The sequence below is a fragment of the Rutilus rutilus genome, assembly GCF_951802725.1.
Source record: "Rutilus rutilus genome assembly, chromosome: 21".
Classification (NCBI taxonomy): Eukaryota; Metazoa; Chordata; class Actinopteri; order Cypriniformes; family Leuciscidae; genus Rutilus; species Rutilus rutilus.
The window spans coordinates 4,683,870-4,703,001 of record NC_140226.1 but is presented as its reverse complement, the minus strand read 5'-3'; the positions used below and the strand labels follow the sequence as shown (position 1 = coordinate 4,703,001).

Here is a 19,132-nt window from a genome sequence, read left to right as displayed (position 1 = left end):
ATAAGGCCATACAGAGTAGGCTAACTGCTTTTTACATACGTGTGGTTTCAGTTGTTCCTATATTTCTTCGTAAATTTAGAATAGATTGCAAATTTTTTTGTTAGTCATGATTTGTTCTTAAAATCTTAAACTCATGCACACATTTGTGTGTACGCATACTTGCCAGATTTTCGTCTTCAAACCAAACTTGGATCTCCTGCTGACAAAGTTGAAATCTTGTCTGGCTAGATAATGTGTGTAAATCCCATAATGTTTACGTGTTAGGTCAGTAGGCGGAGAGCAGGCGGTCTTTAGTGGCTGTTCGAACACATTCGACCACATGAGCGTTCACACTACAAAAGCAATCCGGTCTAATGCGTTCTTGAAAGTGGACAAGCTCAAAACGTTTTTAAACCCTGTTTACACCTGTATTTAGCGTAGTCCAATTGCGATCCGATCGACCAAATCGCATTTTAATAGCAGGTGTGAACAGGGCTCTTGATTAGCTGGTTTGGGTGTGTTTGGTTGGGGTTAGAGCTAAACTCGGACGCTGGCCATCCAGGGTTGGATTTGAAGGGCCCTGACCTAAACATATTCCTATTGGTCAGGGTGGCCAATCCTGCTCCTGGAAGGCTACTTTCCTGCAGACTCCAACACATCTCCTTTGAGGTTTCTAGTGATCCTGAAGACTGCATCCCAATTCGCCTACTTATACTATGCCCTAAAAGTATGTACTCTTTTTGTGAAGAAAAAGTACATGCTTTTGAGTGTGTAGCAGAAGAGTAGGCAAGCTTTGGGACATCCTACTACGTCATCTTTAACGGACAGCTCTGTCGCTTAGTTACGTCATCCTGTCACCGTAAACTGCCCTGTCAATCATCGTCACCGTTAAAATCCTCCATTCAATATAATTAAATTTCCTACCGTTTCGGAGAGAAATGTTGAAGCACGTTGATCTGCCAGTAGTAGGTCTTTCATGCGGAGACTCTCCTCATGTGTTTGCAATTTGAATATAATGATGTATTTAAACGTTAATGACTAAACGTATCTTTACAAAAGTGCACAATGCTGCTGCAGATGCAATATAATGTGGACAACATTGAATAAATACATTTTCGTCAGGTTAGATACTGATAATTAATCACTCAAACCCCTTTATCTAAACCTCTCTACACAACCGTCAGACTCGCACATCTTCCATGTCTGTAGTATTTTTAACACTTTTTACTCGTGTTTGTAGAATCCTCGTCCAACGCGCGATGGGTTGTGGGCAATATTAGCCGTTATAGTGTGCACGGATCTGCACTTCGGATTCTGACCGGAAATAGTAGACCATCCGGGTATCTTTAATACTCATTTCAACATACTACGATTTGGGACGTACTAATTTTCATTTTCGAAAACTATTTATGATGGATAGTATGTGAATCGGGATGCCCCGCTTGATTAGCTGGTTCATGTAGGTTTAATTGGGACTAGAGCTAAACTCTGCTGGAAGGTAGTCCTCCAGGAGCAGGTCAAAGGTCAAGGTCAAACAGTAGAACTGGGTTCCTCAAATCTGACCCTTTAGTTTAGCTCAAACCCTGATCAAACTCATCTACCTGTAATGTAGAGCCCTGCACGGGCCTCAAATCTAGGCCCGAGCCCGGCCCTGGCCCGAGACGCTCAGGCCCTAGCCCGACCCGTGTCCGACAGCTCATCAGAATTATCAGCCCGAGTCCTACCCGAGCCGTTTTTTTTTTTTTTTTTTTTTTACACAGCGGCATCCTGCCCTATTTGCAGCCATTAAAATAGGTCAGTTTTGTTAGTTATGTTTCTTTTCATTTCTTTATTAATTTAGACAAATGTTTGGAGCAATTTTTGTTTAAAATGACAACCAAAAACATGTTTGATCAATTTAGCCTCTCAAATCAACGCTAATACTTTACTTGGCTACAATAAAATCCATAGATATAAAACACTTCAAGCATATCACACAGACAGTTAGTTTAATAAATGTTTATTTATTAAACCACAGTGAGTAAAACAACATTTTTTGAAATACTGAGGGCAGCTCAGGCTGCTCGCAACAGCGCTCGCAAACGAAATGAGCAATAGCCTACAATCTAAACAAATTAAATAAAATAAATTAAAAACAAACTTGCAGGTTATCTTACCTCAAAAATGCACCACAGAACATGAGCAATCTTTTTTCCAGTAGTTTCCAACAGTTAAACGAAAGAAAGTCCAATCAAACGAAAAACATCAGTAGTTTCCAACAGTTAAACGAAAACAAAGTCCAATCAAACGAAAAGTTAGAACAGTCTCTTACAGAGCATCGTGGAGAAAAAAAATTTTTTTTAAATTGGCCCGAAGCCCGGCCCTAGGGGCGTACATAAGTCGGGGCCTGTCGGGCTCGGGCTGAAATGCAGGGCTTTACTGTAATGTTCTAGTATCTCTTAGGACTTTAATTAGCTTGCTCAGGAGTATTTGTTTAGAGGACAATTTCCCTCCAGGGTCAGATTTGAGGAACCCTACAGTAGAGCATGGTTCTTGCAAGAGTAAGGGGCTGTTTATACGACACCGTTTTCAACTAAAAACGTAAATCTTTGTATGTGTTTTGGCTGTACATTTAAACGACAAAAGCGTTTTGGGTGCCTGAAAACACAAAGTTTTGAAAACGGGTTTCAAAGTGCACATTTTTGAAAACGGTCTCCGTGTAAACGACAAAAACGTGAATCTCTATTACGTGTTCAGTCTATAGTGTTTCATCACCATCTACTGGCCTGGCAGCAGAATACAGCGTCTTTCGCCGTTTTCGCTGATCCGTGTGAACGGGGATCGTTTTAACAATGTTGTCGTCTGTACGCTGAAAACTCAAAGGAAGTTTCTCTGCTTTAAAGCAACACTAAGGAACTTTTCCTCTTCGGTCGCCCTACAGGTTGGAAGCGGAATTGTCCATTACCGCTGTCGTAAATAATTTCGCCGCCCGCAGCCTACCGTCGCACGCACACTCGCTGTTTATCCAGCACCGGCACTGGAATGAACGATGTCCACGGACATGTTAGAGTATGTTGCATGATTTCATGAAAGTATGATATATTGCGACATCAGAAACAAAGAAAAACTAAATAATGACTATTGTAACGCTTGACGTAAAGCAAGTCAAATTTGTAGTTTTCTTATTTGTCTCATTTGAACTACAGAAACGCGACCCGGTTTGGCAAACTTGCATAGTGTGGTTATAGCAGATACAGGGCTGCAAAGCAAATCCAGAAGTGCCTTTCACCCTGTTACGACTTGATGAACCACTGATATGATTTTGGAAACATTATTTTAAGGTAAAAAATTTTCCTTAGTGTTGCTTTAAGCATATCGTTGTCGTGTAAACTTAGCCTAAGATTGCAGGGAATGCATGAATCTGATAAGATGTACGGTATACTTCGAATGAAATGTAAATCATTGCAAGCATCTGAAAATATAAAATGAGATGTCAGATCATCACAGAGATTGGGGGATGGACTCTTTTTGAGTTGGGCCAATAAGCAATCACCCAGAATACCTTACGTCAAACTTGTAGATGGTTCAATTCAGTTTGGTCTTTTAAAAGAAATGTATTTATGCCCAGTGTGAGGAAGCAAAGCTAAATTTGATCACTTTTTTGACAGCCTGTTCATTCACTTCTTGGTAAGGTATTAAGATGGCTTACTTGAGGCCATGCAAGGCTGTAAGGCACTCTAATCTCTGGAGGTGAGTCTGGAGCACCTACACCACCAAGACTACAGGAGATGTGGCTAAGGATAGCTCCTCTAAGGGGATTACCAGAAGTGTGAGGGAGTGTCCTACGGCACACAAAACAAGCCAGCGCTGAGGGATTAGGCCATAAGTGATTAGCTGGGACCAAGTCACACCGCAGGCACCAAGGACACAGCCACTCTTTATTTGCTACTCTGTAACTTCTTCTCACAACCATGTCGAAGGAAAAACTGGAAGCCCTGGTGAAGCGCATGGAGGTTACGCTCGTGGAGATGGAGCAACTGAAGCTGCACTGTGGCCGGCAGAGCGAGGAGCTGAGCCAGCTAGTGGTGGAGCTACGCCGGGAGAACCAGGAGCTCACCGAGAAGTACAGCCAGCTGGCCCAGGACATGAAGGAGGCCAAAGAAGTCATCGAGCAGTTGCAGGACACCAAGTATGCTTTTGACGCGAAGGAGAGGCAAGCCCAGAAGCTCAGCCGACAACTCTGAAAGACGAAAATCGAACTGGTGACCCGTTTACTAGTTGAATGTGGCATGTTATTGGGAATATTGTTAATTACAGAGACCTGTTACAAAAAAGTGAAGAAAACTACATGGATGTGGAAAATGGGGTGTTTTAGACCAAGGAGTGAATCAATGTCCAATATGCCAACACTGATGTTGATTTAAATGTACTTGTTCACCGTGTAAATGTTTGGCGTTAATGTAATTAAAGATGGACAAAACTGCAGGTTTTTATGGTTGAAAAAGGGACATGGGTCAAAATGAAGCCTTGGTACTAGATTACTTAGATGCCAGTATTTTAGATGTGAAGATATTTGTGGAACTGTGACAATGATGAAGCGTTTTGTTAAGTGAACCCCTGTCATTTATCAAAGTAAAATCACACTGTTAGTTGATTAACCCCTGAACACATGGTCAGACTACAAAGGATTATCTAACCGAATGTGAACTCGCTGAATCCTGCTGGAGACTGTGCGTGCGAGGTCAGTGGTTTTGAAGCCATCATGGAAAAACACTCTTTTGGGCCCTAAAGGGGCAATGGTTACATTATAAATTGCACCAACATGGGTATTGGTTCCCCGTATAGTTGCGAAGATTATATCCAAAAATATCCCTTTAAAAAAAAAAAGGAGTAAATCAGGCTTTTCCATCTGCATGGATTTTCAAAATGGCTTTGAATGACTTCATCCTGAATTACTGTGGCACTGTGGTTTCACATAAAACATGCCTTTTTTATTTGATTCAGCAATTTGTAAAATATTGTAATGAATCATAATTTTAGATTAAAATGTGGATTTAACTGTGTATCATTTCATCATATCACTTTTGGATCATTATTTTTCAAAGACCCATACCTTAATATGTCCATACAGAAATTCTTTTGAAACCACCAATCTCTTTGTACCATCCCGGATGAAGTAATTACACTTAAGTGTAGACACGTGCAGAGCATTGTGGGAAAACACTTGCATACCACCCTGAATGTCATTGATAAGCAGCTGAACAGAAATCTTGCCATGTTATGACCAGTGTTGTGATGCACAGTATGTTATTATTTCTAATGCTAGAGTGCTTCTCTGCTGATTCTCTGCATATGCTGGTTTATGCAGCGTTGTGAAAAATATCATTGCATTAAACCAGTAGCCTATTTACATTTCAAATGTTCAACACTGTTTAAAGTTTAGTGTGTTCATGTATGATTGTCATTTCAACAAAACGGAAAAAGGTCCTCTAATTAAAAACATTACATTGACAACAGACTATGTGTATAAATTGACAGAAATGTAGTTTCCTAATGGATAAAAAGTTACTACACCCCGACCTTTATCAGAGGATCATCTCTAAAATTATAATAAGGTACACCAAAGATTGTGAAAGAATAAATATCACTAATCCTCATGAGCCGTAATGAGACTGGAAAACCCAAAGGAACCCCATGTTAAAGGTGCTGTATGTAACTTTTACTCTACTAAAGCATACAAATACCATAATATGTTTGCACTTCTACAGCCAGTTATTTTACTTATTTTACACGTTCCGTGTTGTCAGTCGGTTTTTGTTTTGGTCTGTGTGACTCCGCCCACTCCCAGTTCACCCAATAGTACTTAGACACCTGGGATGCCAGTTGGCAGAAAACACAGCGTATCGTAGCCTTGGAAACGAGCAAACAAACTGGGTCAGAGATTGCAGATTCCACACAACCTAAAAAGCCTCGATATCCATCTAAAAATCTCTATGAACGAGAGCATATTAAAACGCGATTAAATCAACTCATTAACTTATCTAAGTCTCCTCGGCTTTGGTTCCTGTTGCGTGTCCTCAAACTGGCAACCGGCGTGAGCATTGAGTTTGAGGAGGAGGGAAACAACGATCTCTGATATTTTGAATTTGGACTGCAGTACCTATTTTCACCACTAGCTGTCATTCTTACAGACAGCACCTTTAACTTTAAAGCATGGTGTATGGATGATTTGATGGTGCTTATCTGCCTCAGTGCCTCAGCTGTTTGTCATCAGTGTAAATGAGATGATGAAGGTAAATCCTGTCAATACCAGCTCTTGAAGCTAGAGGGTGCAGCTACTTATCTTACCTCAGCGGACAAATACATTTCTTTGAACTCCTGATTACACAGAATAATGAAAATGAATTATCAGATCATCTTCATCTTTGTTGAAATAAAGGTTAAATATCAATTTTTGGAAGTTATAAAATAGTTTAAACCATTACTGAAACCTAGACTAGAATATTAATCATACATTTAAATTAAACAAGAGCATCTGGAAACAATTTTTTACTCAAAACCACAAATATCTAGCCAAAACCACTTTAAATTGTTCTTAAAGAGAACAATCAAGAAACTTTGCTGCAGTACCATGAGTCCAGCAGGCGTAATGATATGACGCAGCGCCTGATAATAGTCCCCAGCTCGGTAGCCTATTATCAGGCGGCATGTGCTGCGTCATATCATTACTGGTACTGGCCATGGTACTGCAGCAAAGTTTCTTGATTATTACGCAGGAATGAGAGTATAGTTCCTAGCCATATCAGCCTAGAAAATCGCAACTTTTCATTTTCCGTCGGTCTTAGTACACGATGTAACTACAGAAGAGTCAAGTTTTAAATAGGAAAAATATCGAAACTCTTTGTTCATTTTTTTGAGAGAGATGCTAATGGTCTTGTCCGGTTCAATTCATTATGCTAAGCTATGCTAAAAGTGGGACCCCCAGACCCGGAGATCGGCTGAATGGATTCGAAAACGGTAAAACGTAAAACGGTCTTTCAAATTCCCTCTGCATGCAATAGGATAGCGCTACAACCAACCAGAGCGTTTTCCCACCAGCGGAGCTAGTTGATAGATTAAACTTTTGCTGTATCTGGTCGGCAAAACTCCGAATACATCTTCTTTTTTTAATAATGACTTCAGTGCCGTTCTTTGTTCTTTTCTCAAAGAAAAGCTTAACTCCAAGTCTTCCAGAGTCACGGACAAAGCCGATTCGAAAGACCGCTGTTCGCCAGCAGCAGCTCTTCTTTGTTTTTTTTAAGTACGGTAGCAGGGAATTCACGCGGAACCGCCGCAACTCTGCCGTCATCATGTTAAGCCCGCCCACTGACTCTATACACGATGTGATTGGCCTGACTAGAGTGATCGCTAACCGTGCCGGAGCATGGAACAGCTACTACTTTAGTGTGCGCTACTGTCATCATTACCACAGCAAACATCTTCTATTACTACTTGAATACACTTTTCCATTAATTCGAGTGTATTTGGGTTTATAACGGGTCTGGTTCTCACCTTATTGATGAATAGGAATTGTAGTTTGCGAGTAAAGCGGCAAATTCCTCCATCAACGTCAGCTGCCTCCGTAATAATCTTCTGATACATGCAGCACAATCAAGTGAAAACTGCTGCATGGCATAAATGATAAATCTTTTAGACAGTCTATTAGCGAAAGAGCTTTTCTTCCTGTTTTCTTCAAAACAAAAAGTCGCATCGTAAATGACGTAAGCGTGCTCCGGCACGGAAGGTTAAGTGCAATGTGAGTTCGGGCCAGCGGGGGTACAAGGCAACCATGCCCAGTGTGAGTACACCTTAACAGTATTGGTTCGAATACTGTCTGTATGAACGGGTTCGGGGACCAAGAGGACCAACGGGCACTTATGCGCTGTAATGGAGTGACATCCGCAATTAAAGTGCCTCTATTATGCTATTTTAAAGGCTCCTGGTTTAGTTTTAGAGGTCTCCTACAACAGGTAATCAGTATCTCTAAATGCCTCCTTTCCGCGAGCTACTCTGCTCTGATTGGCCAGATGACCTAGTCGGTGGTGGTTGGTCTACCGCTTACAGCGCATGTTTCGGAGGCTAACTCCCATTACCATAACTGAACATCAGCTCCATCTGGAGGCTTCCTTAGTCCTCAGTGATTGTACACACTGTAAAGACAGTAACGATGACGTCTATTTTACCATATCAATCTGAACTCGAGACTGATGATGAAACATTGGAAGAACTATTCAACCCAAACCTCCATCGCAAGGACAACTCGAGCAGGACGTTTCTCAGTGATACGCTACTCAGTTTGATGTACATTATGAGACGCTGCAAAAACTCCTCACCATCAGCATTAAAGGAGAACTCGGTAACTCTAGCGAACTCTAACTCTAGTCACTTCTTCGCTGATTTTCCCTTTTGTTGTCGCATGTTTTCCCCACGAGCTCCCCCTACAGCTGTGGGGGGGCGTATATTTCACAACACAGTCGTAAAAAACTCACTTGCGACGGCCTCCTCCCCCTCTCTACCGCTGCTCATGTGCGTTTGTTTTGATCAGAGCAAGCCAACTGTATCGCTTGGATCTATGTCTACCGAGGTGGGTAATCTGGTAATACATCATACATGCGTGTGTGTTTATGTCGAATTGCCGTAAAGCAATTTGTGTTTCGCGCTCGTTCTCCTTCTAGTTCTCGCTTCTCACGAGACTTCCAATTTCTATCTTGCCGGGACGGTAGTGCCCTAGTTGCAAGGTTGGTTTTCCGCCTGGGAACGCTGGGAGGGAGCGGGGAAAGTCACCAATATCACCAGAACAGGTTGTTTAACCATCCAAATGATTTCTAGACAGTTTTATTAAGTTAAAAAAGTTACCAAGTTCTCCTTTAACAAGTGTATGTCCATCAACAAACCGATGTGTTTTTTTTCTAATTTATTGAACTGTATCAATAACGGTGCATACATTAGCCCAGCACTAACGTGAATGACTGATGTAACAAACGTTTGTAGAACAAATCTTGCTCCATCCTTTACTCAGAGTAGCAAGAACGACAGACGATCTGTATTAATCGACACCCACAGCTACTTAGCATAAGTATTTCAGTAAGACAGTATAACATGAGTTAGCCGGTTAGCCGGAAACTTACACAATATAAAATACAAAACTATTTTGAACACCCGGTAGACAATATATACATCAGTAATTATTCATACTTACAGGTTGTGATTCTGAGCAGCAAGCTGGCCCAAATAAACTGGGTACTGACCCAAATCAGATCAAGCGCGAACTTCGAGATTTGAGAAGCAGACTTGTGTTTGTGGGCGTGTCAAATTGTTCGCAGGCGGACAACATACAACATAGGCGGGCATTATGCAAATGTATTTTCTGGTGACGTAAAACCGTAAAGCAGGATTCGAATGAAAAACGACTCGTTGGCAGTTCAGTGTCGATTTGGAAGACAATAACTTTATTTATTGTGCATAATATTTATTTAACTTTGCAGAAGATTTACATTTACAAACAGCTATGTTACACACTGCATGAAAGGGAATATTCGGAAAAAAACATAATAGGGGCACTTTAAATAACAAAAATTCATTCAGACTAATAAATTAATAGAAAAATGTTCATCATGACATGACATTTATTATAAGTCAGCTAAATTAATGCAGAAATGCTGTTGCAAGCTAATTGTAAAAGTAATGAGGAACACTTTCCAGTGTAAGTTCAATTAATTAGATATTACATATAATTTGGTAGTAAAACGTGAAGTATTGCACATTTCATTGGATCAGAGAACAATATGTGTTTTGTAAATTGCAGCTACTTTTTTTATTAAATTAGAAGCACATAAGATCTGAGCTGAGTTTGGTGGTTGTAGCTCTACAGTCAACAATTTTAGTTCTATTAATTACATAATTACATAATCACAATAATACGTTTAAATAGAATAACAGTATGGTGTCTTCTCAAACCAACACAATACAATAGAATAGGCCTATATGGCATTTAGTTATTATGGAATTTTTGTTTTCTCTCTCTCTCTCTCTCTCTCTCTCTCTCTCTCTCTCTCTCTCTCTCTCTCTCTCTCTCTCTCTCTCTGTGTGTGTGTGTGTGTGTGTGTGTGTGAGAGAGGGAGAGAGAGAGAGTGTGTGTGTGTGTGTGTGTGTGTGTGTGTGTGTGTGTGTGTGTGTGTGTGTGTGTCTGTGTGACTCACTGAGGACATTTAACACCAGTCTTCTCACGCGCTTCAGAGAGAGAGAGAGAGAGAGAGCAGATTCATCTACGTGAGATGCGAACATCAACTCTGTTTTCTTTCGACAGCTGGAAAAAGTGAGTTATATGACTTACTATTCATTTCTTTCAATGTGTTTTCTGTCTGAGACTAAAAGTTATTGACGTTCTCGCTGAAACTGAAAAATAGTTGTATCGATCTCTAATGGAGATGAATGTGGGATCCTGTATAACTGTGACTGGATTATTGATTAAAACGAGTCTTATCAGTTTTCTTTATCTGAATGGATTCGGTCATTTGGAGGTCATTTTTACAGAAAAAGAACAAAAACGTACAAACACTGTGATGAAAGTGAATAGTAAGAGAGCAACGGATGACATTAAACGAAACTAAGCAAGTTCAGATACATCAAAATACGTTTTATATGGCCTTTATTAATGCTTTTGTTATGTCGCATTATTTTCACCACCCTTGGCAGTTACCTTCAATAGTCATGTGGTGTTTATTTAATTTAAATTATTTAATTAACAACATGCTGTTCAGTTTTAGATGCAGTGTAGTAGGCTATATCGTCCTGTCATGCCAGTACATTTTTTGTTTTACTTTTGTTGTGGTATATTTTGGCTGTAGTCTATGCAGTTTTGACATTATATGATGACTGTGTGTTAATGGGACATATTACATACAAGTACAGTTTACATCTGTGGGCTCAAAACCACCTATGGCTTCTTCAGTTCAGAAGTCCCATGTTGAAGCGGTGTTGGCAGGTGGCAGCATGCTCTGGCAGCTTTCTCATATTAAAGAACATTTGTAGCTTGTTTCAGGCTGTTAGAACATGCTTTATGAGAGGCTTTCTTGATTACTCAGAAGTTTAACGTATATTGGCATCACTGAGTTGGTGGATATTAAAAAGCTGTTCACTGTTTGCTGACAGTTACTGTCATTTTCTCCAAACAAAAGTGTCACACATTCAGCACTGATCCTGCAAACAAACCTCGGTGAACTCAGATCACTGCAACATCACACTAATCCAGAAATGATGAATTGACATTTGGGTGACATCCAAGTAAACACAGGATGATGAATTTGAATTTGATTGATGGGGATTTAGGCACTGAATTGAATTGAATCTGTTTTTGATTTCTTTTCTCAACTGATTGGACATATTTTTGTAAAATAAACTAAAGTTGAGCTGAAACGCTGATTAGCCATCTGAGACAGATTTGTGTCTTTGCACTTGGTGTTATGTTCACTGATTAATTGCGATCACAATAAATCTCAGCCTCTGAAAGTCTGGCAGTGTCATACATTTTGCATGACAGTCATGCAAGCGCTTCAATTACAATTTCAAAAACAAGGTTATGGATGCCTAAGGCTTGGTTACGATGTGCATCATATAATCTGATATGCAATGTGCTCAATACCATTAAAATAATCAATACACCCATCAAAACTGCATTCTGTTTGCTGCTTCAGTTCTAATCAGTGTTTGAATAGGTATTTTTACAGTAATTCTAAAGACTGGAATACACTTAGGCCTATGCGACTTTACACTCTTAAAAATAAACGTTCCGAAAAGGGGATTTCACAGCAATGCCGGATAGCAACGTAATTCCAGGCGCAATTCCAAATTCCAAAAACACCATTACCAAAATTAATTCCAGGTGGCTTATGTTGTTAAATATTTGTGTATTGGAATGATCAGGTAAGAAAAGATAAAATTAGAACAGCCTTCTGTCTGTGCCCTCTTGACCTCTTTGCTTGCTTTCATCACTTTCTCCTTTATTCTCATTGGCTAATCTGAACAGTTAATCAGGACGTGGGTTCAACATGCTGAATCGGCCAAACAGTGACCGGCGGGGCCCGAATTGAGCCGACATGTGGAACCCATTGCAAACAAAAATTGCCCGACAGGCGCTCTCCCATACCCCAAAATTGGCCAGTGGCCGACCATCACAGCCAATAGAAGAACCATTTTTGGTTCCCCAAAAGATCCTTTCTGTGAGCAGTTCTTAAAGTCCCCAAGTTTTTTGTCTTTTAGTATGAATATGTTAGCATTGCGTTTATATATAAGCCAGTGTGCTCCAAAACAATGACAAAATTCACATTTAGAAGATATAAGCGTTCAAAACTTACGGTCTCTGACTTGTCTCCAGCCGATATGGATCAACGATTTTGATGACATCACTCTGCACTTCAGCTTCTCATCAGATTTTCTGTCCAATCAAATGCTCTCTAGAATCTGAAGCTCCGCCCCCTACATTGTAAATAGACGCTGAAGCTGAAATCGGTCACTTGTTCACACATTTACTATTTTCTACAAGGTGAATGGCACCTAGTGCACTATATAGGGCATAGGGAACGATTTAGTCAGTGTAAATATGCTTTCCATTGGTGCGAATAAAGTCTGGTTTCATGTTAGTGTCACGCTAACCGAAGAGGCAACAACGGTGCCATGCACTAACATCAATTACACACTTTTCAAACTACACATCTTCGGCATGATTATGTTCCCTGTTTTGCTTTAGTAACAGCTTTATATTAAATCTAAAAGGGGAATCTATTACACTGTGGCTGTCATGAAGCTGTAGGGGTGTAACGATGCCCTCGTGTCACGATTCGATACATATCACAATACTGAGCACGGTACGATATTATTGCGATACTCCAAGACATATGGTAAAAGGTTAACAAAAAAATAACTGTTGATTAAAATGCTAAATTTGGTATTACATAGTGTGTGTAAATGAACAGGCTTGGACTTGTTGCTGGAAACCCAAAGCACAGGACAATAGAGACGCCAGAATAACAATATTCATGATTCTGAAGCTGAAAACACAGAATTATTGTAGATGAATATGCTTGATCTCTGTCACTGACTAAATATATTTAAAATAATATAGGCCACTTTTTACTGGTAACATCAGACATTTGGCATCATCAGGACCCACAAATATTCCCCCATTGCTTTATTATATATTATATTCAACATTATATATAGTAGTTTAATGTAGTGCTGACACTAAAACTCTGTAAACTTGAATTTTTTTCTCACACATTAATTTTTATTTGGGGTGAATTATACACAATACATATTGTCCCTATCCACGATACATACTGTTGCATTTTTGTATTGCGATATATTGTGACACGATATATTGTTAGACCCCCATGAAGCTGTCAAACACTGTGATATCAGCAAAATTCGATTGGCTATTTTTAAAAAGGGGAGGGGCTGCTCGATATGTCTCGCCCTGTCTTCCTGTTTCAGTGGAAATGACATCACCACATTGAAAAACGTTGCACTTTTCAAGGCATTTCAGTGGGCCTTTAAAAGAACCATTTTTTTCTTAGTGTGAAGAACATCTTTATAATCTGAAGAACCTTTCTCCACTTTAAAGAACCTTTTGTGCAATGGAAATATATTAAAGGTTCTTAATGGAACCATCAACGGCAATAAAGAACCTTTATTTTTTAAGAGAGTACAGTCTGTTAAAGTCAGTTGCCAAATTTCAGAGCCAGTCTACAGTATTTGGGAAATCAGAGTTGTCCAATTACACAGGAAATGTGTGTATGATAGGCAGATTTTTTTTTTTTTTACTTCAGACTGAATCAATCCAGTTGGAGGATATGAAACATGTTTGATATTTTGAGCCAATTTTACAGCACATGTTTTATTTGTTTCTGTGCGAATGTTGTGTTTGGAATGATTTGAAAGTTTTGCAGTGTGTCGTTTAGTGTTTGATGCCTAGTTTTTTTTTTTATATAAACAAAATGAAAGTTTTGATTTGCATGGTGATGAGAGCAAATGTTAAATGTCAAATAACGCTTTAAAGGGGCTGTTTGGCAGGCGTTCCTAATAATGTTTTTTATAATTCATGTTTTCAGACGAGGGGATGTGTCTTGTCTGTTTGAGCATGCACAGCTTCAGGGGCTTTTTTTTTAAATCAACAAAAACTAACACACACCATTGTCTGTTGCAGGACGTTGTGTGTGTGAGCATTGAATTGGCAAAAAACAGGTATGTTTTACACTTGTCATGTGGGCCTGATATCTGTTATGTGTTTTCAGCAGATCTGCTGTGTGCTGTACCCTTCAGTGAGGAGTGATATCGAGCGATCAGGATGCTGTCAGTCGTGGTCTGTCTGCAGCTGTTACTGGTCTCTGCTTTTACGGTGAGTGAAATACTGCAGTACACTATAACCAATGGTGATTCAGCCAATAAATCACACTTGTAAAGTAGATTACAGCTATGAACCCTGAAACAGAAAATTGTAAAGGAAAACTCCCAGTACGTGGTGTAAGAGAACAAACCTTATCTACTCAAAAGGGGACTTATTATGCAAAATTCACTTTTACATGTGTAAACAACCAGCCTATAATGGTAAAAATTTACATACTCCTTTTTAATCCACATAAATCAGAAGCATTGTCTGAAAATGCACTGTTCCAGATTTAAGGGCGGTAGTAGCCGTGTGAGTGAGCCGCATATAGCCCGCCATGTTTATATCCTCGCTATAGCACCTATTGACAAGCACATAAACTTTACAAATGTTCTGTTTTTGGATGTTCAAATGAACATAAGAGTCTCCAGAGACTCCCAGCATCTGAGCCTCTGAAGACACAGTGGATTCATTATTTATGAAGGGAATGTGCTGAAGAAATTAGGTAAGTTCCCACATGAGCCCCTGTACAACGGTTTACAGATGATCATGACGGAACATGCTAATCGATAAGCTGAATAACGTTAACTCCACAACAACTACATAAATTCATCAACTAACCATTCAGTAACTTCATCCGGAGTCTTTCCATCAGTGTCCAACTCCGGTTCGAGCATATAAGGCTGAACACTGCTACTGACAATTTCTGGCATTCTAGCTGCGTAAGATTCTCTAGTTTTGTTGTTGCCCGAGTATCCAAAGCATGAGCTGTAAAGGCTCCGCCCTCTTCTGGAAAGGGGGCGGGGAGCAGCAGCTCATTTGCATTTAAATGTACACACACTTTTGTGCTGCTCTGTATTGGAACCTTTCATATTATGATAGTTTTGCGCAATAAAATCTAATCACTATGTAGCCTATTTATTTGTTTTATCCATCATGTCTGTTGTCTAATAAAAAATCTGCACCATACATTTCAAAAGAAACTTTTTTTTATAGTGCATGCAATTATGTTCATGCAATTTTGAAGAACGTTGGAACTCTTGTAACACAATTAGTAATTTTTAATTGCAGTTTTTAAAATCGCAATTTTACCAGATGTAGCAGTATGTCTAAACTTACATTGACATTTGATTTTACGTATATTTACACACACACACACACACACACACACACACACACACACACACACACACACAACAGATTATTTTTATACCAGATTTACAAATGAGGACGTCCCTAAAGCGAGGTTTTTGGATATTTTGTCAGGGTTTGGTCATTTCTGGTTAAAAATTTGTCCCCAAAATATAGTTAAGTAGGTACACACACTTTTTATTTATTTATAATGAAGTAGTATGTAGTTAATGTGGTATAAATACTCTAAACTGATCAAGAAAAAAATCGATCTAGTATCGGATATGCATAAATATCAGCAGATACTCAAGATTGCGGTGTCTGTATCTGTATCTGTACTTCTATTTCATTGCAACTTTACCGTCTTATGTTATTTGATAGAAACATATGATTTCCCCAACTGTTAATAGCAACCCACTGATGACTTCTGGGCTGAGTGGAGTCCGTACGGTGAATGCAGTCGCAGCTGTGGCGGGGGGGTGACCGCGAGGACCAGGACATGTGTAACCCAGCGGTGAGTCTTCATTTTCACAAACGCCTCGTGTCAGTGAGAGACTTTTCTTTACTGTACTTCTAATAACACGTGATTTGTGTCACCCAATGGTCGTTGAATAGTTTAACGGTTAACTTGCGTATTCAAGGGTAGAACAGATGTCAAGGGGTTCATATGTGTTAAACAGGGCTTCAAATGTACAGGAGAGAGGGAAGTTATTCTTCTGTAGCTGAAATAGAGGAAAGGAGACAATCCAGTTGAAATCTGTCAAGGCAGATCAAGGCTGTGTCAGGATCCAGTGTGAGGAAGAACACACAGTCGAAAGTGTAAATCATCATCACCCTTTATCTTCGCAACGGAAGTGAATCAATCAAAACTAACTTTAGCAGGACAATAACTTTATTCTAGAGCTGCTGTAAAGCCAAAACAATCTTTGTTACTGTAATTTCCTATTATCACTGTAACGCTGCTTTCAAACAATCTATATTGTTAAAAGCGCTGTATAAATGAAGGTGACTTGCATACGTTTTCTGCTTTTTAGAGAAGCCTCACGGGAACCATTCCTGTCCTCTTGATGTTTAGTTAAATAATCCCTATTCTCTTTTTCTAAGATATTACTTAGTTTTACACTCTTAACTCTTTCCCCGCCATTTACGAATCAACGTTTCTCTGTCATTGGTGAGTTATTCTGACAATCCGTGAGTTCAATGCTATAAGGTAGGGGGCGCTGTTGTGGATCTTCTAAAACAGTTCAGCATCTCCGGATCCAAAAACAAGCGAAGAATAAGATCTGCATAAACCAGAAGGAGCTGTTTAGACTCAAGCTGATGTGATCAGCAAACATTCAACAGCATATAAATCAAGATAGCCTAACTTTACTGAGAAAAATACTGAACCCATAAAGAGGTTTACGACCGTGCAAGTTTTGGTGTGTTGATGTACTCGATCTCTGATAATTCATGTTTTGATCATCGTTCTGAATCCAATACGGATGAAGTCTTGGACAAAAATGTGATTTTCTTAGTTTTCTTGTTCGAAATGTTTTTTTGTTTGTATGTTTTTTGCACATTCAGGTATTGTTAAAAAATAATGAAGCTAGAATAAAGTGTAATGTTTTTAAAGGGGTCATATAATGGTACATGCACTTTTACAAGTTGATTGTACTGAAATGTGTGTTGGCAAGGCCTGTACACAACCATCATATAATGAAAAAAATCCATCCAGTGGTCTTTTTTTAATCTCCTTATATGTTTTCCCCCGTCTCAAATCAAGCCGTTCGACCGTGTGACGTCACACGGTCGGACGCCCCTCCCACGATTGTTGATTGACAGCAGCGTTTCAACACAGATGAGTGAGCGCGTGAGCGAGCTGTCATCATAGTCCGCCATTGTTGATACGCTGGAGCAGAATGGCGTCTAAGCGATTGTGGTGTTCTGTTCTTGGGTGTAATAAGGAACACAGCATAATTTTGATGTTCCTAAATCCGAACCGCTGAAGACGCAGTGGCTGAGTTTTGTTTTCGAAGGGAATATTCCCCACGATCAACGTCAATGCTTTCATGTTTGCGCGAATCATTTCTTACCAAACGAGGGTCAGTATGAAGCTGGTTTTGCTAAGAAGCTGCTCCTGAAAAAAGGATCGGTACCAACTATTCGTGTTCCTGCTGCACCTCCAGAAGAAGAAGTGAGTGTAATGTTTTATTAACCTTTATATTAATCTTTGCAAATCGCTAGCACGCTTCACAATGAATGCGGCTAAGGTTTACACTCAGGGTACATTTCGGCATGTTTTCTATGTACGACGTTCTCAATATAATTCATAATCCCACGTTTATAATGAACAACACGTTATGGTTATTGTGTTATTACAAACGGTGTACGCACAGAACAGAGGGGCGGGGTGAGCAAAGCTCATTATCATTTAAAGACACATGCACTTAAATGGCGTGCTGAAAACAGAGCTGTTTTTGACCTGGTAAAACGAGTGTTTTCTTACAATACTAATGAGAATTTTTAATTAAAGTGTATTACAAACTTTTCATTTAGACCCTAAAGAATCATAATAACTTGTACAAAAATGGCATTATATGACCCCTTTAATAAAATGTAAACGCTGATGGGGAAAGAGTTAACCTTTCCATAAAGAACCTTTAACATTCATGGAAACTTTCAAATCCACAAAAGTTTCTTTATAGTGGACAAAGTATCTTTAGATTATTAAAATATTCTTTACACTAAGGGAACATTGACTGAAAGATTCTTTGGGGAACTCAAAACGCTTCTTCTATGTCATCACTGCGAAATCACTCTATTTTGAAGAGTTCATCCTCTGTTCATCTAGCAAAAGTAACATGCTATGTCTCCTTTGGCACACACACTGGTTTAGTCAAGTATGCAAGGTTAAGTATGCACCGTCTTTAAGTGGAATGTGTTACATTGTATAATTATGTGTTTGAGCGATAGGGACTTGGCTGGGGAAAGTCTTCAACAGGACATTGAGAGCTTTGGCCATAAATCTGGGTGTTGGAATCTGGTCTGCTTGTTCTGACTTGCATTTTACTCTGTGAATGGTGCTCATGAAAACATGGCAGATTGTCTATCACCTTACCACTCCTCTTTAAATGATTTTCCCAGCCCAAATTTAGTTAAATTATACTTTTGTGGTCTAATACAAACCCTTGCACATTGCCCATGCCTATAGAAACTGAACAATACAAACATGTTCCTACCAGTCAGAATCTATTCTGTCTGATTTGTTTGAATGACGTTGTTATGCATGCATGATGCATTGAGAAATCTAGAGTCAGAGTTTCCCAGAAACAGTTTTGACATTGAACTCAGTAACTCGCGAGAAATTTGAGCTCATAAATGCACTTCTCGCTCAAGACTAAAACGTCAACCTCAGGCGATCTTTCTGGGACTTTCAGACATCTCTCTTCCAGCTTGGTGCGAGTGTCTCGCCGGGTGAATGAATCAGGCACCACACCCTGCCTTTTTCTTGCAGTATTACTGTCAGTCATGTGCTGACTTAACATCTAGACATACTGGAAACTCCATGCAGCTGTGTCCACTTATTAATAATGCTATTATTTATGAGTATGGAAGAACAGGATGACTCCTCTTTGAAACAGA

General features: G+C 39.5%; 1 protein-coding gene across 4 annotated transcripts in view; it reads left to right on the top strand.

The window, feature by feature from the left end:
* The first annotated feature begins 10,213 nt into the window (after positions 1-10,213).
* Positions 10,214-19,132, top strand: part of paplna (papilin a, proteoglycan-like sulfated glycoprotein) — a 66,793-nt gene continuing 57,874 nt past the window's right edge. For 2 of the 4 annotated variants that reach the window (XM_084392853.1, XM_084392851.1), the window contains exons 1-3: positions 10,214-10,312; positions 14,289-14,389; positions 15,919-16,022. In XM_084392853.1, the coding sequence (XP_084248979.1) occupies positions 14,339-14,389; positions 15,919-16,022 (155 nt within the window). In that variant the 5' untranslated portion in view covers positions 10,214-10,312; positions 14,289-14,338. Of the gene's footprint in view, positions 10,313-14,285; positions 14,390-15,918; positions 16,023-19,132 lie in introns of all 4 variants that reach the window. The other 2 variants (XM_084392852.1, XM_084392850.1) reach the window with 2 other exon arrangements.